Consider the following 24,738-nt stretch of genomic DNA (forward strand, 5'->3'; position numbering starts at 1 on the left):
TTCACTCACAGACTAAATGGCTTCCAGACCAGAGGAGGATCTCTTCTGTCCAGTCTGTACGGAGGTCTTCAGAGATCCTGTTCTTATGTCCTGCAGCCACAGCTTCTGTAAAGACTGTCTGAAGAGCTGGTGGAGAGAGAAACGAGATCAACTGTGTCCATTTTGTAAGAGAAGATCTTCAAAGGAAGAACCACCTCTTAACCTGGCGTTGAAGAACCTGTGTGAGAGCTTCTTACAGCAGAAAGAGCAGAGATCTTCAGAGGCTCTCTGCAGTCTGCACTCTGAGAAACTCAAACTCTTCTGTCTGGACCATCAGCAGCCAGTGTGTCTCATCTGTCTCCATTCAGACACACACAAAAACCACAGATTTAAACCCATCGATGAAGTTGCTTCACAACTCAAGAAGGAATTTGAGGAAACTCTGGAGTATTTAAGGAATAAGTCAAAGGGTTTTGAAGAAGTTCAAGTGAAGTTTGGTCAAACAGCAGAACACATTAAGGTCCAGGCCCGACACACAGAGAGGCAGATTAAGGAGCAGTTTAAGAAGCTTCACCAGTTTCTAGAAGAGGAAGAGGAGGCCAGGATGGCTGCACTGAGGGAGGAAGAGGAGCAGAAGAGTCAGAGGATGAAGGAGAAGATGGAGGATCTGAGCAGAGAGATAGCAGCTCTTTCACACACAGTCAGAGCCACAGAGGACGAGCTGAGAGCTGAAGACGTCTCATTCCTGCTCAACTACAAGGCTGCAGTGGAAAGAGTCCAGCAGCGCCCCCTGCTGGAGGATCCACAGCTGGACTCAGGAGCTCTGATAGACCAGGCCAAACACCTGGGCAATCTGACCTTCAACATCTGGACCAAGATGAAGGACATGGTCTCCTACAGTCCTGTGGTTCTGGACCCAAACACTGCTCAGCCACATCTCATCCTGTCTGAAGATCTGACCAGTGTGAGAGATGGAGGAGACTACCAGCAGCTTCCTGACAATCCAGAGAGGACTGATTCTTTCTGCTCTGTCCTGGGCTCTGAGGGTTTTAACTCAGGGACTCACAGCTGGGATGTCGAGGTTGGAGACAATAGAAGCTGGGAACTGGGTGTGTTAACAGAGTCTGTGCAGAGGAAGGGAATCAACATAAAGTCTGGATTTTGGGGAATATGGTTCTGTGGAGATGAATACTCAGCATATTCACCATCAGGTCATGACATTGATCTCCCAGTGCAGGAGAATCCCCAGAGGATCAGAGTGAATCTGGACTTCAACAGAGGAAAACTGTCGTTCTCTGATCCTGATACTAACACACACATACACACCTTCACACACACTTTCACTGAGAAGATGTTTCCATACATTTACAATGGTGATGATGATAACCTCCCATTGAAGCTGTTACCAGTGAAGGTGTCAGTGACAATGGAGCAGAGCAGTTAGAGATAAAGAGGATGATCATACTTATGGGAATGGCTAGTGTGACGTCACGAGTCACTTCCGTGTCCAACTGCTGCTAACGTATACAGCAATGCATGTTCTTTATTGCTGTCCCCCCAAAACACACACACACAGAGACTGTATATAGACTGTATAAAAGAGAGGGACGAGGTTAACTTTACAGCTGTTTCCTCCGTCCCCACAGTGACTCCCGACACTTAAACCTGAGCTGCTTCTATACTGAAAAACTCTGACAAGTCAAACTTTAGGACGTGTTAGAGGACTAATTAATCTGTCTAACCATCTATGACACCTGAAACGGTAAACACAGCTGATCGATCGAAATAAATCACCGAGTGAATTCACTTTCAGTCATTGAAAACAGCTGGTTCTTGAATGTAACTCGGTCAAAGTCAGACGTAACCTCAAGATTTTTTTCTGTTAGGTTATACATGATGTACATGCTGACAAAGTTAGACATACGTATGTGCTCGGAGAAAATCGCTTTGTTACTTTCGTCCCACGTTACGTTCATCTTCTCTCTCTCTCTTTTTTTTTTTTTTTTTACGGTCAAAAAAAAAATATATAGGCTATATATGTGCTATATTGTGCATTGAATTCATATACATGAATATATATGTTTATTTATTCATAAATGAAAGCTCCCGCAGTGTTTTTGACCTGGCTCTGCCTATCTATCTATCTATCTATCTATCTATCTATCTATCTATCTATCTATCTATCTATCTATCTATCTATCTATCTCCACACTATTAGTTACTAATGCTCCATAACCCCCATGTTCTCCACAATATTCATATTTTTATTCATTTATTGTTGTTCTTTTTAAATCTATATTTGTGTTTTCATTTTTTTCTTGAACATTGATGCTTTTGAAAACTTTTTTTGTTTTGTTTAAACTTTCATGTCAATAGAGCCAACAGTTTTGTCCTGGTCTGTAAACGTGGCCCCTTCTCTGTGAATTTACCTCCAGCAGCTCGATGTTGATGAGCTGCTGTGGACGAGACGCTCGCTCGATGAACTCCTCACACAGCGCCGACTTCTCCAGCTTCTTCTTCTTCTTGTAGGAGAGCTGGCAGCAGGAGAGGAAATGAGCAATGAGCAAAATCCTCACATTCAATGTTTCTATTGACAGAAAACATGTGTGTGACCGAGTCAGAAATCTCTCATCTTCTCATCCCTCTGGTTTAGAGATGTTGTGTTTTTGTTTTCTTTCTTAAATTGAAGTTATGTTGATTTTTCTCATTTATGTCTGTTTAGCTACTATTCTTCCATATTACATATTTGTTTGCTTCTTTTTTCTTGTTTAATTACTGTTCAGAGACTTTGTTCTACTGTTTCTCTTTCCTGCTGTTTACCCCTTGGGGTTGTTTTAGGAACTGGGGAAAAGATAGAAAAGTCAATGTGGGTAAATTCATCTCTTTGAATTTACTGTTGTATTCCTTAAAAAAGATTAATAAAGAAAAGAAAAAGAAAACGTGTGTGTGTGGTGTTTGACGCTTTGAGTGACATCAGCTGTCTGAGAGTAATGTGCATTATACTATATAATGGTGAAATTTATGAATGTGAAATTTGCCCAATAAAATGAAATGTTAATGTTATGCTTTGGAGAGCGAAAAAAAACCAAAAACATTTTCTTTTCAAAATGAAATTTAACTCTAATTGATTAAACAGAAAGTATTCCAAATCTTTCCAAAAAAGGGAACACAAATTAAGTCTTTTCAGACCTTGAATTATAACGCAAAGAAAACATGCTCATATTCATTCCTAAATATTCACTGCTGATTATTTTAACTTAGGAAGAGTTTATAAATCAATTTGGGTGGGATGATGTCAATGTTTAATTCCAGCAGTGTTTTTTATAATCTTCCTATAAAATCAGATGTGGTTCAGGTGATGACCTCATTAAGTAGAATGAGTTGTGTTTGTGCTGGTTTAAAAAAAAACAAATCATCTTTGAACTCATTATGCTCCACAGCCACTGTCCTGCAGGGTGAGAAAGAGAGAAATTAATGCAATATATAAAACAAAATGTGGTTAAAATCGCTATAATTAATCTACTGCTTGTCTGAACATAGACAAAATAAATGTGCCACAAATGCATCATTTATTAGATCTAATAATGTAAATATATTGTAGTAAATGAAACCTGTATACTGTGTATAAACAATAAAAGCACTGTACTTACCCCTGTCAGATCCAGTGGTGAATGTTTGTACTTGACTTTTATATAACAGATTATTTTGTATTTTTCTGTTCAATATTTTATAATTTTGAGTTTTAGAAAACAATGTGTCCACAACAAACAGGCCCAAGATAAAATCAGAAAAACAGAAACTTAAGGTCTGAACTAAATGTCACATAAGAAAGAGATGGACCAAGTTAACAGTTTCTTTTAAAGAGTTTCTTTTTTTATAAAACATTATAAAATAATAAAGCCATCACAGATGTACACCTTTAAACATTCAGATATTTCCTGCAGTGAGTAAAAAGCAACATCATAACACTGGCTCAGTAAGAAAACAGAGTGTTTATATTTTACAAACCTTTACATTTTGGAACAAATGCAAACAAGTTTAGAACTTTAATGTTTCCTTAATGTTCTATAAGTTATAAAACATTCACATTGTGTCATAAAATGCCAATTAATGGCAGCAAAAACCTTCGAGGTTATAAAATATTCATAACTATAATAAAACATGAGTTTTTTTTTAAACAGATACAATTTTTTAAGAAAAAACTCTTCTCCTCAGGATGAAGGTCGACTCCTGTGTCGTCTTCACGTCCACTTTTACATTTTAGAGTTTTCTGAAGGGGAAAAAAGAAAAGTCAGGAATGTGTGAACTTTATAAAACCAGAAATAAGACATCTCCATCTGTCTTTTATTATATATAAAGATGATTTAGTGACGTACAGAAACATCATTACATTGATGTCAATTTGGGCCACAAAGAACGATCATGATTAACATTTTAAACAATAATTTTGATTTAATGTACTATATTAATGTGAGAAACATAATGCAGCTCTTTGTTAACTGGACACTCCCATGAACAAAGTCCTGACTTTATGTCACTTACACAGAGTTCTGTGTTTTCTCATTAATCATTAATAATGAAAATGGCTCCAACAGATGAAGCTAAAGTGAATCTGGCGCGTGTGTGTGTGTGTGTGTGTGTGTGTGTGTGTGTGTGTGTGTGTGTGTGTGTGTGTGTGTGTGTGTGTGTGTGTGTGTGTGTGTGTGTGTGTGTGTGTGTGTGTGTACCTTAAGGAGCAGAGTCCAGACTGGTGAGACTGGAGATCACAGTGGTCGACATGGCTTCTTTCTCAAAGGCAGCTGATGATGAGAAAAAGAGTTTCGGTCATTGAACGCATCATTCAAGACAAATGTGGAGTTCACTTCTGACTTTATCTGATCGTGTTCATCATCACAACTTTAAATTGTGGTAGGACAGAAGAAGCAGGAGGAGGATGTTTGGATGGTGTGAACACCGTGATGTCCCTGAACCTACCACCCTCCACCTCTTCCAGCAGCATGAAGTTGGACGTGTTTACCTGAGATCCGGATGTTCTCCTTGGTTCTGGCTTTGAGTGACGGTTTACTGATCCTGGAGGAACCCGGTGTGGAGGACGGTCCCGCCTCAGCGCTGGTCAAGTCCACCTCCACCTGACGATGGCGACGGGACTTGGAGGCCTTGGAGTGACCACACAAATCAAACATACTTTTAATATTTGACACCTGTTTGATTGATCATAAGGAATAAACTGAACAGGAAGTAACAAACCTCTGCTGCTTCTCCGTACGCTCTGGACTTGATGGAGGCGAGGAGCTCGGCTCGGTTTGAACACTGAGGACACAAACAGACAGACGGACGGACGTTAGACAACAGCGCCACCTACTGGACCAGGTGGTTATTACTGCTTTACTGTTCACTGTTTAATGTTGCATTTTCAGTGGCCACACGATTCAATTCGATTACGATTCAGTTCGATTCGATTATACGATGCATCTCAGTGCATTTCGGTGCATCACGATGCATTTCGATGCATCACATTCTCAATTTTCTATGTTGCCACACATGGCTTTTTCATTAATCAACATAAATAGTCAGATAGATATGATGACTTTTTATTTACATAACATTAAATGGGAAAATATTAATTAAATGCATTTCCACAATACAGCAGCTTCCTTGGAGTCTGAACACACAAAGAAAAAGAAAAGGCCTTTAGTCTACTGAAAGGTTCACAAAACAAAACGTAAATCTTGGCATTGTGCTTTAAAATAAAATAAATCACTGTCTCTGCATGTGAACAGCATCATTAAACTTGAATGACTTATTTGAGTTTAAAGATCGATTATGTGACATCGCTGCATCGATCCAGAATCGTCCCGTTAAGAATGCATCTCGATGCATCTTTGAAACGATTATTTTCGGCGCCTGTACTGTTTAATTTCATTTACAGTTTCATCTTTTCCTTGTGTTTTATTTTGAAGGGTTGATCCAGAATGTCAGTGGCGGCTGGTGTAGTTTTCTCCAGGTTGAGTTGAGTTCTTATAATAAAGTTATGCTCTTGGAGTCAATATCGAACGTCAGGTGAAGAGATAATAATCAGGTCTCTCAATCGACACCAGAGTATAATATATCACAGTGTGTGATGATGCCACTATGTAATTTTTATATTTAACCACTAGGTGGGGGTGTTAGGATGGGAAAAGGCAAATAGGTAAGAGCATAATGAGCATCAGGTGTGTGTAGAGCATAGACTGTAAAAAGAATGGACGTAGCGTCCGTGACGTCACCCATTGGTTTTGGGGAGTCGTTTTTGTGACTCAAATATGGCGGCCTGGACAGCGCCATGTTGGATTGGCCGGCCGAGAACCGCCGAGAACCCGCCCACTGGCCTCGAAGCAGCTGTCCACGGAGCTGCTCGGGCCTGTCACTCAACATTTCCGCGCCCTAATTGGCCAGAGTTTTAACCTAATAACAGTAAAACGGTAGAGTTTAAAAAAAATTCACCCCCCTCAGAGTGTGTGCGGGGGTAGAAACTATCGATTGAGAAAAAAAAACGTTCTGACACCAGGCTTTTAACATGTTTACTGAGGATGTAAAATCGGCGATTTTAACATGGGGGTCTATGGGGAATGCTCCCTTCTGACACCAGCCCCCAGAGGAAGCCGGGGGGATTGCAGTTTTTTGAACGCGGAAGTGAGCTTCACGTCTCAGATCCACAACTGCCCCCTTGGTGTAGAGGAGGAGAGCAAATCGTTTTCTGACCGTGAATTATAGTGTATTGAGATCGTGTTTGAACGTGTGTTTGTTACCGTTTGATGAAGAATATGGTTATGTATGAACACTGACCTGAAGAGAACAGAACCGTGTCTTACTTGTGTTAAAGATGAACTGTTTCTGTCAATAAATGAACACCATATGGAAAAGGAAACACTGAGAATTGGACATTGGTTTTGTGGATACGGGTCTGGAGAGTTTGCCTCACTCCCAAGGGACTCAAATGTACGTGTATTTATTGGTTAAAAAGACTGTATAGTGCGTTTCATTTACATTGGAAGTTGGAAACTCAGAGCTTGGAACAACGTTGAGCTTTCCAGTTGAAAAACCAACACAGAAGTCAGAAAAATGGACGATTGATGCAATTAAACGGATATACAACGTTTCTATACTTGTAGATGTTTGATGTTTGATTGATTGATGATTCAAATTTCTGATAAAACCTGAACGCACCATCAATGAGCTGCATTCAGGAGCTCCTATCTCACATGTACAAGTTATAACCAGAGTCTATGGGCAAAGATTTCTGCGGCCCAAGGAGGAAACACGTGACCAATCAGTGACTTTAGATGACGTAGAACATGTTTCTTTTACGTTTTTTATTGCAGGTGACACATTTAACTCACTTTTATCTCATTCATCTAAAAATATATACTTGTCAAAGTATTGACCGGCTGCCACTGGATGATGTTTGTCCTGCACACTGAGCTCCAGGTTTAATGTGGTTCATCACTCACCTCCTGCTGAGACGACGTCCCCTCACCGCTGTCTTCACCTTCGTCTTTATCTGCTCCATCCTGACAAGACAGGACAGGGAAAAAGAAGGAAAATGTATGAAGGAAAAAAAAGATTCAGGAAAATAATGAAGTGATGCTTCATTAATTTCTGCCTGAAATGTGACGATTTGCTGTTTTCCATCCATCCATCCATTATCTTCCGCTTATCCGGGTCCGGGTCGCGGGGGCAGCAGTCGGAGCAAGGATCCCCAGACTTCCCTCTCCCCAGACACTTCTTCCAGCTCTTCCGGGAGGATCCCAAGGTGTTCCCAGGCCAGCCGAGTGACATGTCACTCCAGCGTGTCCTGGGGTCTTCCTCGGGGCCTCCTCCCAGTGGGACATGCCCAGAACACCTCAGGGGGCATCCAATACAGATGCCAGAGCCACCTCAGCTGGCTCCTCTCGATGTGGAGGAGCAGCGGCTCTACTCCGAGCTCCTCCCGGGTGACAGAGCTCCTCACCCTATCTCACCCTATCTCTAAGGGAGCGCCCCGCCACCCTGCGGAAGAAACTCATTTCAGCCGCTTGTATCCGGGATTTTGTTCTTTCGGTCATGACCCAGAGTTCATGACCATAGGTGAGGGTGGGAACGTAGACTGACCGGTAAATCGAGAGCTTTGCCTTTCGGCTCAGCTCCTTCTTCACCACGACAGACCGATACAAGGACCGCATTACTGCAGCTGCTGCACTGATCCGCCTGTCAATCTTGCGTTCCATCCTTCCATCACTCATGAACAAGACTCCAAGATACTTAAACTCCTCCACCTGAGGCAGGAACTCTCCCCCGACCTGGAGGGGCAAACCACCTTTTTCTGGTCGAGAACCACGGCTTCGGACTTAGAGGTGCTGATTCTCATCCCAGCCGCTTCACACCTGGCTGCAAACTGCCCCAGTGCATCCTGGAAGTCCAGGCTCGAGGGGGGCAACAGGACAACATCATCTGCAAAAAGTAGAGACGAAATCCAGTGACTCCCGAACCGACCCCCCTCCGGCCCCCGGCTGCACCTAGAAATTCTGTCCATAAAAATAATGAACGAACCGCCAACAATGCAAACTAAGCTCCAGCGCCCATACTCCCGGAGCACCTCCCACAGAATGCCACGAGGGACACAGTCGAATGTCTTCTCCATGTCCACAAAACACATGTGGACTGGTTGAGCAAACTCCCACAAACCCTCGAGCACCCTGTGGAGGGTGTAGAGCTGGTCCAGCGTTCCACAGCCAGGACGAAACCCGCATTGTTCCTCCTGAATCTGAGGTTCGACTCTCAGGCGAATTCTCCTCTCCAGTACTCTGGAATAGACTTCCACGGGAGGCTGAGGAGTGTGATCCCATGAAAGTTGGAACACACCCTCCGATCCCCCTTTTTGAAGAGAGGGACCTTGTGGGGCTGTCGTGGCGTGTCAGCCACGACAGCCCCACAACATCCAGAGACTTGAGGTAGTCAGGGCGGATTTTATCCACCCCCGGTGCCTTGCCACTGAGGAGCTTCCGGACTACCTCAGTGACTTCGGCTTGGGTGATGAATGAAGACCCAGGACACTCTGGAAGGCGTGTCAGTGGGATTGAGGAGATCCTCAAAGTATTCCTTCCACGGCCTGACAATGTCCCCAGTCGAGGTCAACAGCTCCCCACCTCCACCACTGTAAACAGTGTTGGCGGAGCACTGCTTCCCCCTCCTGAGTCGCCGGATGGTTTGCCAGAATTTCCTCGAGGCCGACCAGTAGTCCTCCTCCATGGCCTCCCCAAACTTTTTCCAGACCCGAGTTTTTGCTTCCACGACTGCCCGAGCTGCAAGCACGCTTGGCCTGCCGGTACCCGTCAGCTGCCCCAGGAGTTCCCCGAGCTAGCCAGGCTTGGTAGGACTCCTTCTTCAGCTTGACAGCATCCCTTATTTCCGGTGTCCACCACCAGGTTTGGGGATTGCCGCCCGCGACAGGCACCAGCAACCTTACGGCCACAGCTTTGTAGAGCCACGTCAACAATGGAAGTGGAGAACATGGTCCACTCGGACTCAATGTCTCCAGCCTCCCTCGGGATCCGGTCAAAGCTCTCCCGGAGGTGGGAGTTGAAGACCTCCCTGACAGGGGATTCCGCCAGACGTTCCCAGCAGACCCTCACGATACGCTTGGGTCAGCCAAGTCTGTCCAGCTTCCTCCGCTGCCAGCGGATCCAACTCACCACCAGGTGGTGATCAGTTGACAGCTCAGCCCCTCTCTTTACCCGAGTGTCCAAGACATACGGCTGGAGATCAGATGACACGACTACAAAGTCAATCATTGACCTCCGGCCTAGGGTGTCCTGGTGCCACATGCACTGATGGACACCCTTATGCCTGAACATGGTGTTCATTATGGGCAGACTGTGGCTAGCACAGAAGTCCAATAACAAAACACCGCTCGGGTTCAGATCAGGGAGGCCGTTCCTCCCAATCACACCTCTCCAGGTAACACTGTCGCTGCCCACGTGGGCATTGAATTCCCCCAGCAGAACGATGGAGTCCCCAGTTGGAGCACTTTCCAGAACCCCTCCCAAGGACTCCAAGAAGGCCGGGTACTCTGCACCACCTTTCGGCCCGTAGGCCGAAACAACGGTGAGAAACCTATCCCCGACCCGGAGGTGCAGGAAACGACCCTCTCGTTCACCGGGGAGAACTCCAACACATGGCGGCTGAGCTGGGGAGCTATGAGCAAGCCCACACCAGCTCGCCGCCTCTCACCATGGGCAACTCCAGAGTAGAAAAGAGTCCAGCCTCTCTCAAGGAGTTGGGTTCCAGAGCCCAGGCTGTGCGTGGAGGTGAGCCCGACTATCTCTAGCCGATACCTCTCAACCTCCCACACGAGCTCAGGCTCTTTCCCCCCAGCGAGGTGACATTCCATGTCCCTAAAGCCAGAGTCGTTATCCGGGGATTGGGTCGTCGGGGCACCCGCCCACGACCGCCACCCAAATCACATGGCACCGGCCCTTTCTGACCCCTCCCGCAAGTGGTGAGCCTACGGAAAGGCGGGCCCACGTCGCTCGTTCAGGCTGTGCCCGGCCGAGTCCCGTGGGCCAAGACTCAGCCACCAGGTGCTCGCCTGTGAGCCCCAAACCCAGGCCTGGCTCCTGGGTGGGGCCCCGGTAACGCCAGTCCAGGCGACGTAAACCTCCTTGGTATTAATTTCATCATAAGGGGCTTCAAACCCTAAACCCTAACCCTAATCACCTAGGACCTGTTTGCCTTGGGAGACCCTACCAGGGGCATTAAGCCCCGGACAACATAGCTCCTAGGATCATTTGGGTGCTCAAACCCCTCCACCACGGTAAGGTGGCAGTTTTGTCATTGATTATTATTGATACTGATCATCACTGTCAGAGGGTTAAGTTCATGATTTTGTTGCAGACGTCAGTTTGGTATTTTTTTTGACCAGATGATTAATTAGTTAAAAATAAAACTAATCTAAACAGAATGATCTATTGTGTATTTGTTGCAGTTTTAATTCATAAATTATATAAAGATGCTTATTTTATTCTTCAAATAAAATAAACATCCATATTTTTTGCCAATAAACATCAACAACAGTGGGAAAACATAGTAAAGCTTTAAAATACCTTCATTATCTCATCATTTAACAGGTTTCTCACCTCCTTCTGCTGCCACTTGTAGAAGTCGACCACGGTGCTGCGCAGCTGAGGGACCAGGTCTTTACTGATCAGGCTGACGGACGAATCCCACGTTTCTGTTGTGGAGCTGACAGAAGATTTCATGGATGTTGGACAGCTCCTGGGACAGGACCAAAGAAACAAACAGTGATTGTAAAACCTTTTGTTTCTCTGGTTAAAGGTTGAAGAATTACAGACGTGGACAAAGTTGTTGGTCTGGCTCCTGTCCATGATTTTCTATTTGTAAATGTCCATTATTTTCTCAAGTCCTGCAACTTTGAAGTCCTGATACTTTTCTTGGTGATTTTCTTGTCACAGGTCTTCATGTTTCTGCTCCACATCTCTGTGACTAATATTCACTGCCCCACGTTTATCTGACAGGAACTATTTATTCTGACTTTCCTGATTCATGTTCACAAACAGAAACTAAACAGAGCTGCTGCATCATCCTGCTTAAAGCAGAAGTAAGCGATCCGGTCGTTTTGGCTAACTTCCTGTCAGCGGATGGAGTTAGCAGTCCCCGCTCTCGTCCCTACGTCACCGCATGCACACGCATCCCTTGGCTGCACCGCCTTACTTTAAGTTTCATTTTGACAAAGCTCCGCCCCCTCACATGACTCAACCTAGGAAACTGTTGCACTTCCTCATCAGTCCCAGAGTCGCAGACTGAAGAAGAGACGATCAGATTCAGCTTCAGACCAAACTAACAACTTCCTGTGAGTGAGTCCAGCTACAACACTGCTGCTTCAACCTGCTGACACTCCACACACTGAAGGTGAGTTTGACTAAAACCTGGACTCAGAGTCACAGTAAACTTCAGTCAAGTCAGTAGAGGAGGGAGGGGAGCCATGACTGACTCTACTTCCTGTCTGCTGTGTTTTCAGCTTCACTCACAGACTAAATGGCTTCCAGACCAGAGGAGGATCTCTGCTGTCCGGTTTGTACGGAGGTCTTCAGAGATCCTGTTCTTCTGTCCTGCAGCCACAGCTTCTGTAAAGACTGTCTGAAGAGCTGGTGGAGAGAGAAACAAGATCGACTGTGTCCAGTTTGTAAGACAAGATCTTCAACAGAAGAACCACCTTGTAACCTGGCGTTGAAGAACCTGTGTGAGAGCTTCTTACAGCAGAGGAAGCAGAAATCTTCAGAGGCTCTCTGCAGTCTGCACTCTGAGAAACTCAAACTCTTCTGTCTGGACCATCAGCAGCCAGTGTGTCTCATCTGCAGAGATTCAAAAAAACACACCAACCACAGAATCAGACCCATTGATGAAGCTGCTTCAGACCTCAAGAAGGAATTTGAGGAAACTCTGGAGCCCTTAAAGAAGAAGTTAAAGGGTTTTGAAGACGTTCAAGTGAAGTTTGGTCAAACAGCAGAACACATTAAGGTCCAGGCCCGACACACAGAGAGGCAGATTAAGGAGCAGTTTAAGAAGCTTCACCAGTTTCTAGAAGAGGAAGAGGAGGCCAGGATGGCTGCACTGAGGGAGGAAGAGGAGCAGAAGAGTCAGAGGATGAAGGAGAAGATGGAGGCTCTGAGCAGAGAGATAGCAGCTCTTTCACACACAGTCAGAGCCACAGAGGACGAGCTGAGAGCTGAAGACGTCTCATTCCTGCTCAACTACAAGGCTGCAGTGGAAAGAGTCCAGCAGCGCCCCCTGCTGGAGGATCCACAGCTGGACTCAGGAGCTCTGATAGACCAGGCCAAACACCTGGGCAACCTGACCTTCAACATCTGGAACAAGATGGAGGACATGGTCTCCTACAGTCCTGTGGTTCTGGACCCAAACACTGCTAATGAATTTCTCATCCTGTCTGAAGATCTGACCAGTGTGAGAGGAGGAGGAGATGAACAGCAGCTTCCTGACAATCCAGAGAGATTTGATTGTTTCTGCTACTCTGTCCTGGGCTCTGAGGGTTTTAACTCAGGGACTCACAGCTGGGATGTCGAGGTTGGAGACAATAGAAGCTGGGAAATCGGTGTGTTAACAGAGTCTGTGCAGAGGAAGGTAGACGACATAGAGTCTGGATCATGGAGAATATGGTTCTATCTAGGTAAATACTCAGCTCATTCACCATCAGGTCCAGAGATTGATCTCCCAGAGCAGAAGAAGTTCCAGAGGATCAGAGTGAATCTGGACTTGAACAGAGGAAAACTGTCGTTCTCTGATCCTGATACTAACACACACATACACACCTTCACACACACTTTCACTGACAAGATGTTTCCATACATTTACAATGGTGATGGTAACCTCCCATTGAAGCTGTTACCACTGAAGGTGTCAGTGACAGTGAAGAAGAGCAGTTAGAGGTAAAGAGGATGATCATACTTATGGGAATGGCTAGTGTGACGTCACAAGTCACTTCCGTGTCCAACTGCTGCAAACGTATACAGCAAAACACACACACACACACACACACACACACACACACACACACACACACACACACACACACAGTAGGCTATATAGACTGTATAAAAAAGAGGGACGAGGTTAACTTTACAGCTGTTTCCTCCGTCCCCACAGTGACTCCCGACACTTAAACCTGAGCTGCTTCTATACTGAAAAACTCTGACAAGTCAAACTTTAGGATGTGTTAGAGGACTAATTAATCTGTCTAACCATCTGTGACACCTGAAACGGTAAACACAGCTGATCGATCGAAATAAATCACCGAGTGAATTCACTTTCAGTCATTGAAAACAGCTGGTTCTTGAATGTAACTCGGTCAAAGTCAGACGTAACCTCAAGATTTTTTTCTGTTAGGTTATACATGATGTACATGCTGACAAAGTTAGACATATGTGCTCGGAGAAAATCGCTTTGTTACTTTCGTCCCACGTTACGTTCATCTTCTCTCTCTCTTTTTTTTTTTTTTTTTCGGTCAAAAAAAAAATATATATATATGTGCTATATTGTGCATTGAATTCATATACATGAATATATATGTTTATTTATTCATAAATGAAAGCTCCCGCTGTGTTTTTGACCTGGCTCTGCCTATTGTTTCTATGCTGAATATCCTGCGATTGGACACGGAAGTGATGTTTTAGAATGTGATGACGTAGCCACTAGCCATTCCCATAATGTTGTTTATTTCTTAAAGAAAAAAGTCAGTGAATTGAACCTGTTAAACTGCACCTGTCCTCCTGCTGTCTCATTATTACAAACACTTATCTATCTATCTATCTATCTATCTATCTATCTATCTATCTATCTATCTATCTATCTATCTATCTATCTATCTATCTCCACACTATTAGTTACTAATGCTCCATAACCCCCATGTTCTCCACAATATTCATATTTTTATTCATTTATTGTTGTTCTTTTTAAATCTATATTTGTGTTTTCATTTTTTCTTGAATATTGATGCTTTTTAAAACTTTTTTGTTCTTTTGAAACTTTGATGTCAATAGAGCCAACAGTTTTGTCCTGGTCTGTAAACGCGGCCCCTTCTCTGTGAATTTACCTCCAGCAGCTCGATGTTGATGAGCTGCTGTGGACGAGACGCTCGCTCGATGAACTCCTCACACAGCGCCGACTTCTCCAGCTTCTTCTTCTTCTTGTAGGAGAGCTGGCAGCAGGAGAGCAAACCAATGAGCAAAATCCTCACATTCAATGTTTCTATTGACAGAAAACATGTGTGTGACTGAGTCGGAAATCTCTCATCTTCTCATCCCTCTGGTTTAGAGATGTTGTGTTTTTGTTTTTTTTCTTAAATTGAAGTCATGTTGATTTTTCTTAATTACTTACTTACTTACTTACTTTATTTATTTCTCACGACCACGCAAGTGGTATGGAGCACAAACAATAAAACAGTACAAATAATCAGAGGCAGCGGCAAGAGGCAGCGGCAAGAGGCAGTGGAGGCTGTACATGCTTTGTACATAGGCTACATCTCTGACCAGGACAGAGCAAAATCACTTAAACAGAGGAAGAACACATTTCAGAAAAGCACCTAGTTTATAAATAACTTTTCTTTTATCAGACTGTAATAACAAAATTAGTTTAAACATAGATGGGCGACAAACATAGTATTTAGGGAGGTATTTTTCTCTTAGATATACAATACATGTGTTCTTGCATTCAAACAAAACATGGAACTCATCGCCAATCTGGCCGTCTTTACATAAATCACATAACCTCCGACTTCTATCGAGTCCTTTGTACCTTCCAATAACTTTTGGTATTCTGGTGTTGTTTACTCTAAAGTGGCAGATGGCCTGTCTGTACTTTTGATTTAAACACAATAAATACTTTTCTAACTTAAACTCTTGTTTAAACTCAATATAGATGTCACATGATGTCATACTGCCAAGTTCACTTCTCCATGTCTGCTTCTCATTTATGTCTGTTTAGCTACTATTCTTCCATATTGTTGTTGTTTAATTCAATTTTACTGTTCAGAGACTTTGTTCTACTGCTCCTCTTTCCTGCTGTTTGCCCCTTGGGGTTGTTTTAGGAACTGGGGAAAAGATAGAAAAGTCAATGTGGGTAAATTCATCTCTTTGAATTTACTGTTACTGTATTCCTTAAAAAATATTAATAAAGAAAAGAAAAAGAAAACGTGTGTGTGTGGTGTTTGACGCTTTGAGTGACATCAGCTGTCTGAGAGTAATGTGCATTATACTATATAATGGTGAAATTTATGAATGTGAAATTTGCCCAATAAAATGAAATGTTAATGTTATGCTTTGGAGAGCGAAAAAAAACAAAAAACATTTTCTTTTCAAAATGAACAGAAATTATTCCAAATCTTTCAAAAAAAGGGAACACAAATTAAGTCTTTTCAGACCTTGAATTATAATGCAAAGAAAACATGCTCATATTCATTCCTAAATATTCACTGCTGAATATTTTAACTTAGGAAGAGTTTATAAATCAATTTTGGTGGGATGATGTCAATGTTTAATTCCAGCAGTGTTTTTTATAATCTTCCTATAAAATCAGATGTGGTTCAGGTGATGACCTCATTAAGTGTCTCATTAAGTAGAATGAGTTGTGTTTGTGCTGGTTTAAAAAAAACAACAAATCATCTTTGAACTCATTATGCTCCACAGCCACTGTCCTGCAGGGTGAGAAAGAGAGAAATTAATGCAATATATAAAACAAAATGTGGTTAAAATCGCTATAATTAATCTACTGCTTGTCTGAACATAGACAAAATAAATGTGCCACAAATGCATAATTTATTAGATCTAATAATGTTAATATATTGTAGTAAATGAAACCTGTATACTGTGTATAAACAATAAAAGCACTGTACTTACCCCTGTTAGATCCAGTGGTGAATGTTTGTACTTGACTTTTATAGAACAGATTATTTTGTATTTTTCTGTTCAATATTTTATAATTTTGAGTTTTAGAAAACAATGTGTCCACAACAAACAGGCCCAAGATAAAATCAGAAAAACAGAAACTTAAGGTCTGAACTAAATGTCACATAAGAAAGAGATGGACCAAGTTAACAGTTTCTTTTAAAGAGTTTCTTTTTATATAAAACATTATGAAATAATAAAAAGCCATCACAGAAGTCCAGTTTTAAACATTCAGATATTTCCTGCAGTGAGTAAAAAGCAACATCATGGCTCAGTAAGAAAACAGAGTATTTATATTTTACAAACCTTAACATTTTGGAACAAATGTAAGCAGGTTTGCAACTTTAACTTTTCCTTTATGTTCTATAAGATATAAAACATTCATATTTTTGTCATAAAATGCCAATTAATGGCAGTAAAAACCTTAAAGCTAATAAAATATTAATTACTACAATAAAACATTTGTTTAAAAAAAAAAAAAACAGGCAACATCTTTAAAGAAAAAAATCTCCTCAGGATGAAGACTCCTGTGTCGTCTTCATGTCCACTTTCACATTTTTGATTTTCTGGAAAGAAAAAAGAAAAATCATGAATGTGTGAACATAAAACAGAAATAAAAAATCTCCATCTGTCTTAAATTACATATAAAGATGATTTAGTGACGTACAGAAACATCTGTATACTGATGTCAATTTGGGCCACAAAGAACGATCATGATTAACATTTTAAACAATAATTTTGATTTAATGTACTATATTAATGTGAGAAACATAATGCAGCTCTTTGTTAACTGGACACTCCCATGAACAAAGTCCTGACTTTATGTCACTTACACAGAGTTCTGTGTTTTCTCATTAATCATTATGAAAATGGTTCCAACAAATGAAGCTAAAGTTAAGATTTGTAACATTTCTGGATCTGTCAATTTGCACCTTTAATCTAATTTATTAAATTGGACACCTATAGGTCAAAACTGTACAGACTAATAACCTGGTTGTGTTGTGTTTAAGGTGTGTGTGTGTGTGTGTGTGTGTGTGTGTGTGTGTGTGTGTGTGTGTGTGTGTGTGTGTGTGTGTGTGTGTGTGTGTGTATGTGTGTGTGTGTGTGTGTGTGTGTGTACCTTAAGGAGCAGAGTCCAGACTGGTGAGACTGGAGATCACAGTGGTCGACATGGCTTCTTTCTCAAAAGCAGCTGATGATGAGAAAAAGAGTTTCAGTCATTGAACGCATCATTCAAGACAAATGTGGAGTTCACTTCTGACTTTATCTGATCGTGTTCATCACAACTTGAAATCATGTTTTCAACGTAGGACAGAAGAAGCAGGAGGAGGATGTTTGGATGGTGTGAACACCGTAATGTCCCTGAACCTACCACCCTCCACCTCTTCCAGCAGCATGAAGTTGGACGTGTTTACCTGAGATCCGGATGTTCTCCTTGGTTCTGGCTTTGAGTGACGGTTTACTGATCCTGGAGGAACCCGGTGTGGAGGACGGTCCCGCCTCAGCACTGGTCAAGTCCACCTCCACCTGGCGATGGCGACGGGACTTGGAGGCCTTGGAGTGACCACACAAATCAAATATACTTTTAATATTTGACACCTGTTTGATTGATCATAAGGAATAAACTGAACAGGAAGTAACAAACCTCTGCTGCTTCTCCGTACGCTCTGGACTTGATGGAGGCGAGGAGCTCGGCTCGGTTTGAACACTGAGGACACAAACAGACAGATGGACGTTAGACAACAGCGCCACCTACTGGACCAGGTGGTTATTACTGCTTTACTGTTCACTGTTTAATAGTGGTGTGTTGCATCTTCACTGGCCACACGATTCAATTCAATTATGATTCACCAGTCTACGATTCAGTTGGATACGATCATACGATGCATCTCAGTGCATTTCGATGCATCACATCATCAATTTTCTATGTTGCCACACATGGCTTTTTCATTAATTAACCTAAATAGTTAGATAGATTTGATGACTTTTTATTTACATAACATTAAATGGAAAATATCATTTAAATGCATTTCCACAATACAGCAGCTTCCTTGGAGTCTGAACACACAAAGAAAAAGAAAAGGCCTTTAGTCTACTGAAAGGTTCACAAAACAAATCGTAAATCTTGGCATTGTGCTTTAAAATAAAATAAATCACTGTCTCTGCATATGAACAGCATCATTAAACTTGAATGAATTATTTGAGTTTAAAGATCGATTATGTGACATCGCTGCTTCGATTCCGAATCGTCCCGTTAAGAATCTCAATGCATCTTCGAAAGGATTATTTTCGCCACCCGCACTGTTTAATCTCATTTAGTTTCATCTTTTCCTTGTGTTTTATTTTGAAGGGTTGATCCAGAATGTCAGTGGCAGCTGGCGTAGTTTTCTCCAGGTTGAGTTGAGTTCTTATAATAAAGTTACACTCTTGGAGTCAATATCGAACGTCAGGTGAAGAGATAATAATCAGGTCTCTCAATCGATACCAGAGTATAAATACATCACAGTGTGTGATGATGCATATTGGAGCCATTGTGTAATTTTTGTGTTTAACCACTAGGTGGGGGTGTTAGGATGGGAAAAGGCATTTGGCAAGAGCATAATGAGCATCAGGTGTGTGTAGAGGAGGAGAGCAAATAGTTTTCTGACCGTGAATTATCGTGTATTGAGATCGTGTTTGAATGTGTGTTTGTTACCGTTTGAGGAAAAATATGGTTATGTATGAACACTGACCTGAAAAGAACAGAACCGTGTCTTATTTGTGTTAAAGATTAAAGCAGAAGTAAGTGATATATTTGTGTTAATATAAGTCTTAAATAGTTATATCTTCCGACAGCAATCACTTACATAGAGTGTTTGGACCGAAACACGGGTCTCTCAGTCCCTCTGCTCTGCTCTGAGCCGAGGAGAAAACATTTATCGTATCCTACAGTTTTTATCCAATGAGGAGAGAGAACGGCATGCAGGGCTGTGTGTGCAGCCAAGGGACGCCGTGAATGTGGTGACGTAGGGACGAGGACTGTTATGGTGCGTTCAAGGAAACTCGTATTTTTCCGACCGTGAAGTGGTACCAGTTCGATCTGGTACGAGTTCACCGGTCGGAAGTTACGAGTGGCCGTTATAGTGACTTTCACCGGTAAAACAGGTCGGAAAAACACGAGTGGGTTGCCTGGAACGCTACAAAGTCGTAAGTTGTGACTTGAAGCTGTAATTTCCGATTTCAAAAGCCGGCCTGGAACGCAGCATTAGCGAAAACGACCGGATCACTCACTTCTGCTTTAACTGTTTGTGTCAATAAATAAACACCATATGGAAAAAAAAAATACTGAGAATTGGACATTGGTTTTGTGGACACGTGGAGAGTTTGCCTCATCTGCACACCCAAGGGACTCAAATGTACGTGTGTTTATTGGTTAAAACGACTGAACAGTGTGTTTCATTTACATTGGAAGTTGGAAACTCAGAGCTTGGAACAACGTTGAGCCCTTTCCAGTTGAAAAACCAACACAGAAGTCAGAAAAATAGACGATTAATGCAATCAAATGGATATACAACGTTTCTATGCTTGTAGATGTTCGATGTTTGATTGATTGATGATTCAAATTTCCATTAGAACCTGAATGCACCATCAATGAGCTGCATTCAGGAGCTCCTATCTCACATGTACAAGTTATAACCAGAGTCTATGGGCAAAGATTTCTGCAACCCAAGGAGGAAACACGTGACCAATCAGTGACTTTAGATGACGTAGAACATGTTTCATCTACATTTTTTATTGCAGGTGACACATTTAACTCACTTTTATCTCACTCATCTAAAAATATATACTTATCAAAGTATTGACAGGCTGCCACTGGATGATGTTTGTCCTGGTTTAATGTGGTTCATCACTCACCTCCTGCTGTGACGACGTCCCCTCACCGCTGTCTTCACCTTCGTCTTTATCTGCTACTAAAGATTTCAGCTTCTCGTAGAGCTCGTGGATGTTGGACAGCTCCTGGAACAGGACAAAACAAACAAACAGTGACTGTAAAACCTTTTGTTTCTCTGGTTAAAGGTCAGAGAATTACAGACGTGGACTAAACTGTTGTTTTGGCTCCTGTCCATGATTTTCTATTTGTAAAACTTTGAAGTCCTGATACTTTTCTTGATGATTTTCTTGCCACAGCTCTTCATGTTTCTGCTCCACATCTCTGTGACTAATATTCACTGCACCACATTTATCTGACAGGAACTATTTCTTCTGACTTCTCTGATTCATGTTCACGAACAGAAACTAAACAGAGCTGCTGCACCATCCTGCTTAAGTTTCATTTTGACAAAAAAATTCCGCTCCCTCACATGGCTCAACCCAGGAAACTGTGGGATTTCCTCCTCAGTCCCAGAGACGCAGGCTGAAAAAGAGACGAGATTCAGCTTCAGACCAAACTAACAGTTTCCCGTGAGTGAGTCCAGCTACAACACTGCTGCTTCAACCTGCTGACACTCCACACACTGAAGGTGAGTTTGACTAAAACCTGGACTCAGAGTCACAGTAAACTTCAGTCAAGTCAGTAGAGGAGGGAGGGGAGCCAGGACTGACTCTACTTCCTGTCTGCTGTGTTTTCAGCTTCACTCTCAGACTAAATGGCTTACAGACCAGAGGAGGATCTCTGCTGTCAGATCTGTACCGAGGTCTTCAGAGATCCTGTTGTTCTGTCCTGCAGCCACAGCTTCTGTAAAGACTGTCTGAAGAGCTGGTGGAGAGAGAAACGAGATCCACTGTGTCCAGTTTGTAATAGAAGATCTTCAAAGGAAGAACCACCTGTTAGTCTGGTGATAAAGGACCTGTGTGAGAGCTTCTTACAGCAGAGAGAGCAGAGATCTTCAGAGGCTCTCTGCAGTCTGCACTCTGAGAAACTCAAACTCTTCTGTCTGGACCATCAGCAGCCAGTGTGTCTCATCTGCAGAGATTCAAAAAAACACACCAACCACAGAATCAGACCCATCGATGAAGCTGCTTCAGACCTCAAGAAGGAACTTGAGGAAACTCTGGAGCCCTTAAAGAAGAAGTTAAAGGGTTTTGAAGACGTTCAGGTGAAGTTTGATCAAACAGCAGAACACATTAAGGTCCAGGCCCGACACACAGAGAGGCAGATTAAGGAGCAGTTTAAGAAGCTTCACCAGTTTCTAGAAGAGGAAGAGGAGGCCAGGATGGCTGCACTGAGGGAGGAAGAGGAGCAGAAGAGTCAGAGGATGAAGGAGAAGATGGAGGCTCTGAGCAGAGAGATAGCAGCTCTTTCACACACAGTCAGAGCCACAGAGGACGAGCTGAGAGCTGAAGACGTCTCATTCCTGCTCAACTACAAGGCTGCAGTGAAAAGAGTCCAGCAGCGCCCCCTGCTGCAGGACCCACAGCTGGACTCAGGAGCTCTGATAGACCAGGCCAAACACCTGGGCAACCTGACCTTCAACATCTGGAACAAGATGAAGGACATGGTCTCCTACAGTCCTGTGGTTCTGGACCCAAACACTGCTCATCCAGAACTCATCCTGTCTGAAGATCTGACCAGTGTGAGACTAGGAGGAAATAAACAGCAGCTTCCTGACAATCCAGAGAGGATTGCTTATTTCTGGTCTGTCCTGGGCTCTGAGGGTTTTAACTCAGGGACTCACAGCTGGGATGTCGAGGTTGGAGACAATACAGCCTGGGAACTGGGTGTGTTACCAGAGTCTGTGGTGAGGAAGAGAGGCGACATAGATTCTGGATCATGGAGAATATGGTTCTATGGAGGTGACTACTCAGCATTTTCACCATCAGGTCCAGACATTGATCTCCCAGAGCAGAAGAGGCACCAGAGGATCAGAGTGAATCTGGACTTGAACGGAGGAAAACTGTCGTTCTCTGATCCTGATACTAACACACACATACACACCTTCACACACACTTTCACTGAGAAGATGTTTCCATACATTTACAATGGTGATGATGACCTCCCATTGAGGCTGTTGCCAGTGAAGGTGTCAGTGACGGTGGAGCAGAGCAGTTAGAGATAAAGAGGATGATCATACTTATGGGAATGGCTAGTGTGACGTCACAAGTCACTTCCGTGTCCAACTGCTGCTAACGTATACAGCAATGCATGTTCTTTATTGCTGTCCCCCCAAAACACACACACACACACACACACACACACACACAGACTGTATATAGACTGTATAAAAGAGAGGGACGAGGTTAACTTTACAGCTGTTTCCTCCGTCCCCACAGTGACTCCCGACACTTAAACCTGAGCTGCTTCTATACTGAAAAACTCTGTCAAGTCAAACTTTAGGACGTGTTAGAGGACTAATTAATCTGTCTAACCATCTGTGACACCTGAAACGGTAAACACAGCTGATCGATCGAAATAAATCACCGAGTGAATTCACTTTCAGTCATTGAAAACAGCTGGTTCTTGAATGTAACTCGGTCAAAGTCAGACGTAACCTCAAGATTTTTTTCTGTTAGGTTATACATGATGTACATGCTGACAAAGTTAGACATATGTGCTCGGAGAAAATCGCTTTGTTACTTTCGTCCCACGTTACGTTCATCTTCTCTCTCTCTCTTTTTTTTTTTTTTTTCAGTCAAAAAAAAAAATATATGTGCTATATTGTGCATTGAATTCATATACATGAATATATATGTTTATTTATTCATAAATGAAAGCTCCCGCAGTGTTTTTGACCTGGCTCTGCCTATCTATCTATCTATCTATCTATCTATCTATCTATCTATCTATCTATCTATCTATCTATCTATCTATCTATCTATCTATCTATCTATCTCCACACTATTAGTTACTAATGCTCCATAACCCCCATGTTCTCCACAATATTCATATTTTTATTCATTTATTGTTGTTCTTTTTGAATCTATATTTGTGTTTTATTTTTTTTCTTGAATATTGATGCTTTTGAAAACTTTTTTTGTTTTATTTAAACTTTCATGTCAATAGAGCCAACAGTTTTGTCCTGGTCTGTAAACGCGGCCCCTTCTCTGTGAATTTACCTCCAGCAGCTCGATGTTGATGAGCTGCTGTGGACGAGACGCTCGCTCGATGAACTCCTCACACAGCGCCGACTTCTCCAGCTTCTTCTTCTTCTTGTAGGAGAGCTGGCGGCAGGAGAGGAAACCAATGAGCAAAATCCTCACATTCAATGTTTCTTTTAACAGAAAACATGTGTGTGACCGAGTCGGAAATCTCTCATCTTCTCATCCCTCTGGTTTAGAGATGTTGTGTTTTTTTTTGTTTTTTCTTAAATTGAAGTTATGTTGATTTTTCTCATTTATGTCTGTTTAGCTACTATTCTTCCATATTACATATTTGTTTGCTTCTTTTTTCTTGTTTAATTCAATTTTACTGTTCAGAGACTTTGTTCTACTGCTCCTCTTTCCTGCTGTTTGCCCCTTGGGGTTGTTTTAGGAACTGGGGAAAAGATAGAAAAGTCAATGTGGGTAAATTCATCTCTTGGAATTTACTGTTGTATTCCTTAAAAAAGATTAATAAAGAAAAGAAAAAGAAAACGTGTGTGTGTGGTGTTTGACGCTTTGAGTGACATCAGCTGTCTGAGAGTAATGTGCATTATACTATATAATGGTGAAATTTATGAATGTGAAATTTGCCCAATAAAATGAAATGTTAATGTTATGCTTTGGAGAGCGAAAAAAAAACAAAAAACATTTTCTTTTCAAAATGAAATTTAACTCTAATTGATTAAACAGAAATTATTCCAAATCTTTCCAAAAAAGGGAACACAAATTAAAGCAGAAGTGAGTGATATATTTGTGTTAATATAAGTCTTAAATAGTTATATCTTCCGACAGCAATCACTTACATAGAGTGTTTGGACTGAAACACGGGTCTCTCAGTCCCTCTGCTCTGCTCTGAGCCGAAGAGAAAACATTTATCGTATCCTACAGTTTTTATCCAATGAGGAGAGAGAACGGCATGCAGGGCTGTGTGTGCAGCCAAGGAACGCCGTGAATGTGGTGACGTAGGGACGAGGACTGTTATGGTGCGTTCAAGGAAACTCGTATTTTTCCGACCGTGAAGTGGTACCAGTTCGATCTGGTACGAGTTCACGGGTTGGAAGTTACGAGTGGCCGTTATAGTGACTTTCACCGGTAAAACAGGTCGGAAAAACACGAGTGGGTTGCCTGAAACGCTACAAAGTCGTAAGTTGTGACTTGAAGCTGTAATTTACGATTTCAAAAGCCTGCCTGGAACGCAGCATTAGCGAAA

At 42.4% G+C, this 24,738-nt stretch overlaps 4 protein-coding genes across 4 annotated transcripts; 3 read left to right on the forward strand and 1 right to left on the reverse strand.

The window, feature by feature from the left end:
* Positions 1 to 16: 16 nt before the first annotated feature.
* Positions 17 to 2,508, forward strand: LOC311005909 (nuclear factor 7, brain-like; the record flags this gene model as incomplete). The annotated part of the gene is made up of 2 exons (XM_083998516.1): positions 17 to 1,395; positions 2,415 to 2,508. 2 exons carry the CDS (start codon positions 17 to 19, stop codon positions 2,506 to 2,508), a joined length of 1,473 nt encoding a protein of 490 aa, XP_083854642.1.
* Positions 2,509 to 4,172: 1,664 nt separating this feature from the next.
* Positions 4,173 to 11,255, reverse strand: LOC311005910 (uncharacterized protein; the record flags this gene model as incomplete). The annotated part of the gene is made up of 6 exons (XM_083998517.1): positions 4,173 to 4,249; positions 4,707 to 4,778; positions 4,997 to 5,135; positions 5,227 to 5,289; positions 7,470 to 7,529; positions 11,133 to 11,255. 5 exons carry the CDS (start codon positions 11,253 to 11,255, stop codon positions 4,708 to 4,710), a joined length of 456 nt encoding a protein of 151 aa, XP_083854643.1. The 3' UTR covers positions 4,173 to 4,249; position 4,707.
* A 764-nt stretch (positions 11,256 to 12,019) lies between these two features.
* On the forward strand, positions 12,020 to 13,458 carry LOC311005911 (E3 ubiquitin-protein ligase TRIM35-like; the record flags this gene model as incomplete). The annotated part of the gene is made up of 1 exon (XM_083998518.1): positions 12,020 to 13,458. The coding sequence occupies exon 1, from the start codon at positions 12,052 to 12,054 to the stop codon at positions 13,456 to 13,458; it is 1,407 nt and encodes a 468-aa protein (XP_083854644.1). The 5' UTR covers positions 12,020 to 12,051.
* A 7,639-nt stretch (positions 13,459 to 21,097) lies between these two features.
* Positions 21,098 to 22,501, forward strand: LOC311006120 (nuclear factor 7, brain-like; the record flags this gene model as incomplete). Its single annotated transcript, XM_083998821.1, has 1 exon — positions 21,098 to 22,501. The coding sequence occupies one exon, from the start codon at positions 21,098 to 21,100 to the stop codon at positions 22,499 to 22,501; it is 1,404 nt and encodes a 467-aa protein (XP_083854947.1).
* Positions 22,502 to 24,738: the final 2,237 nt, after the last annotated feature.

The sequence above is a fragment of the Trachurus trachurus genome (genome assembly GCF_905171665.1).
Source record: "Trachurus trachurus genome assembly, chromosome: 22".
NCBI classification, from domain to species: domain Eukaryota; kingdom Metazoa; phylum Chordata; class Actinopteri; order Carangiformes; family Carangidae; genus Trachurus; species Trachurus trachurus.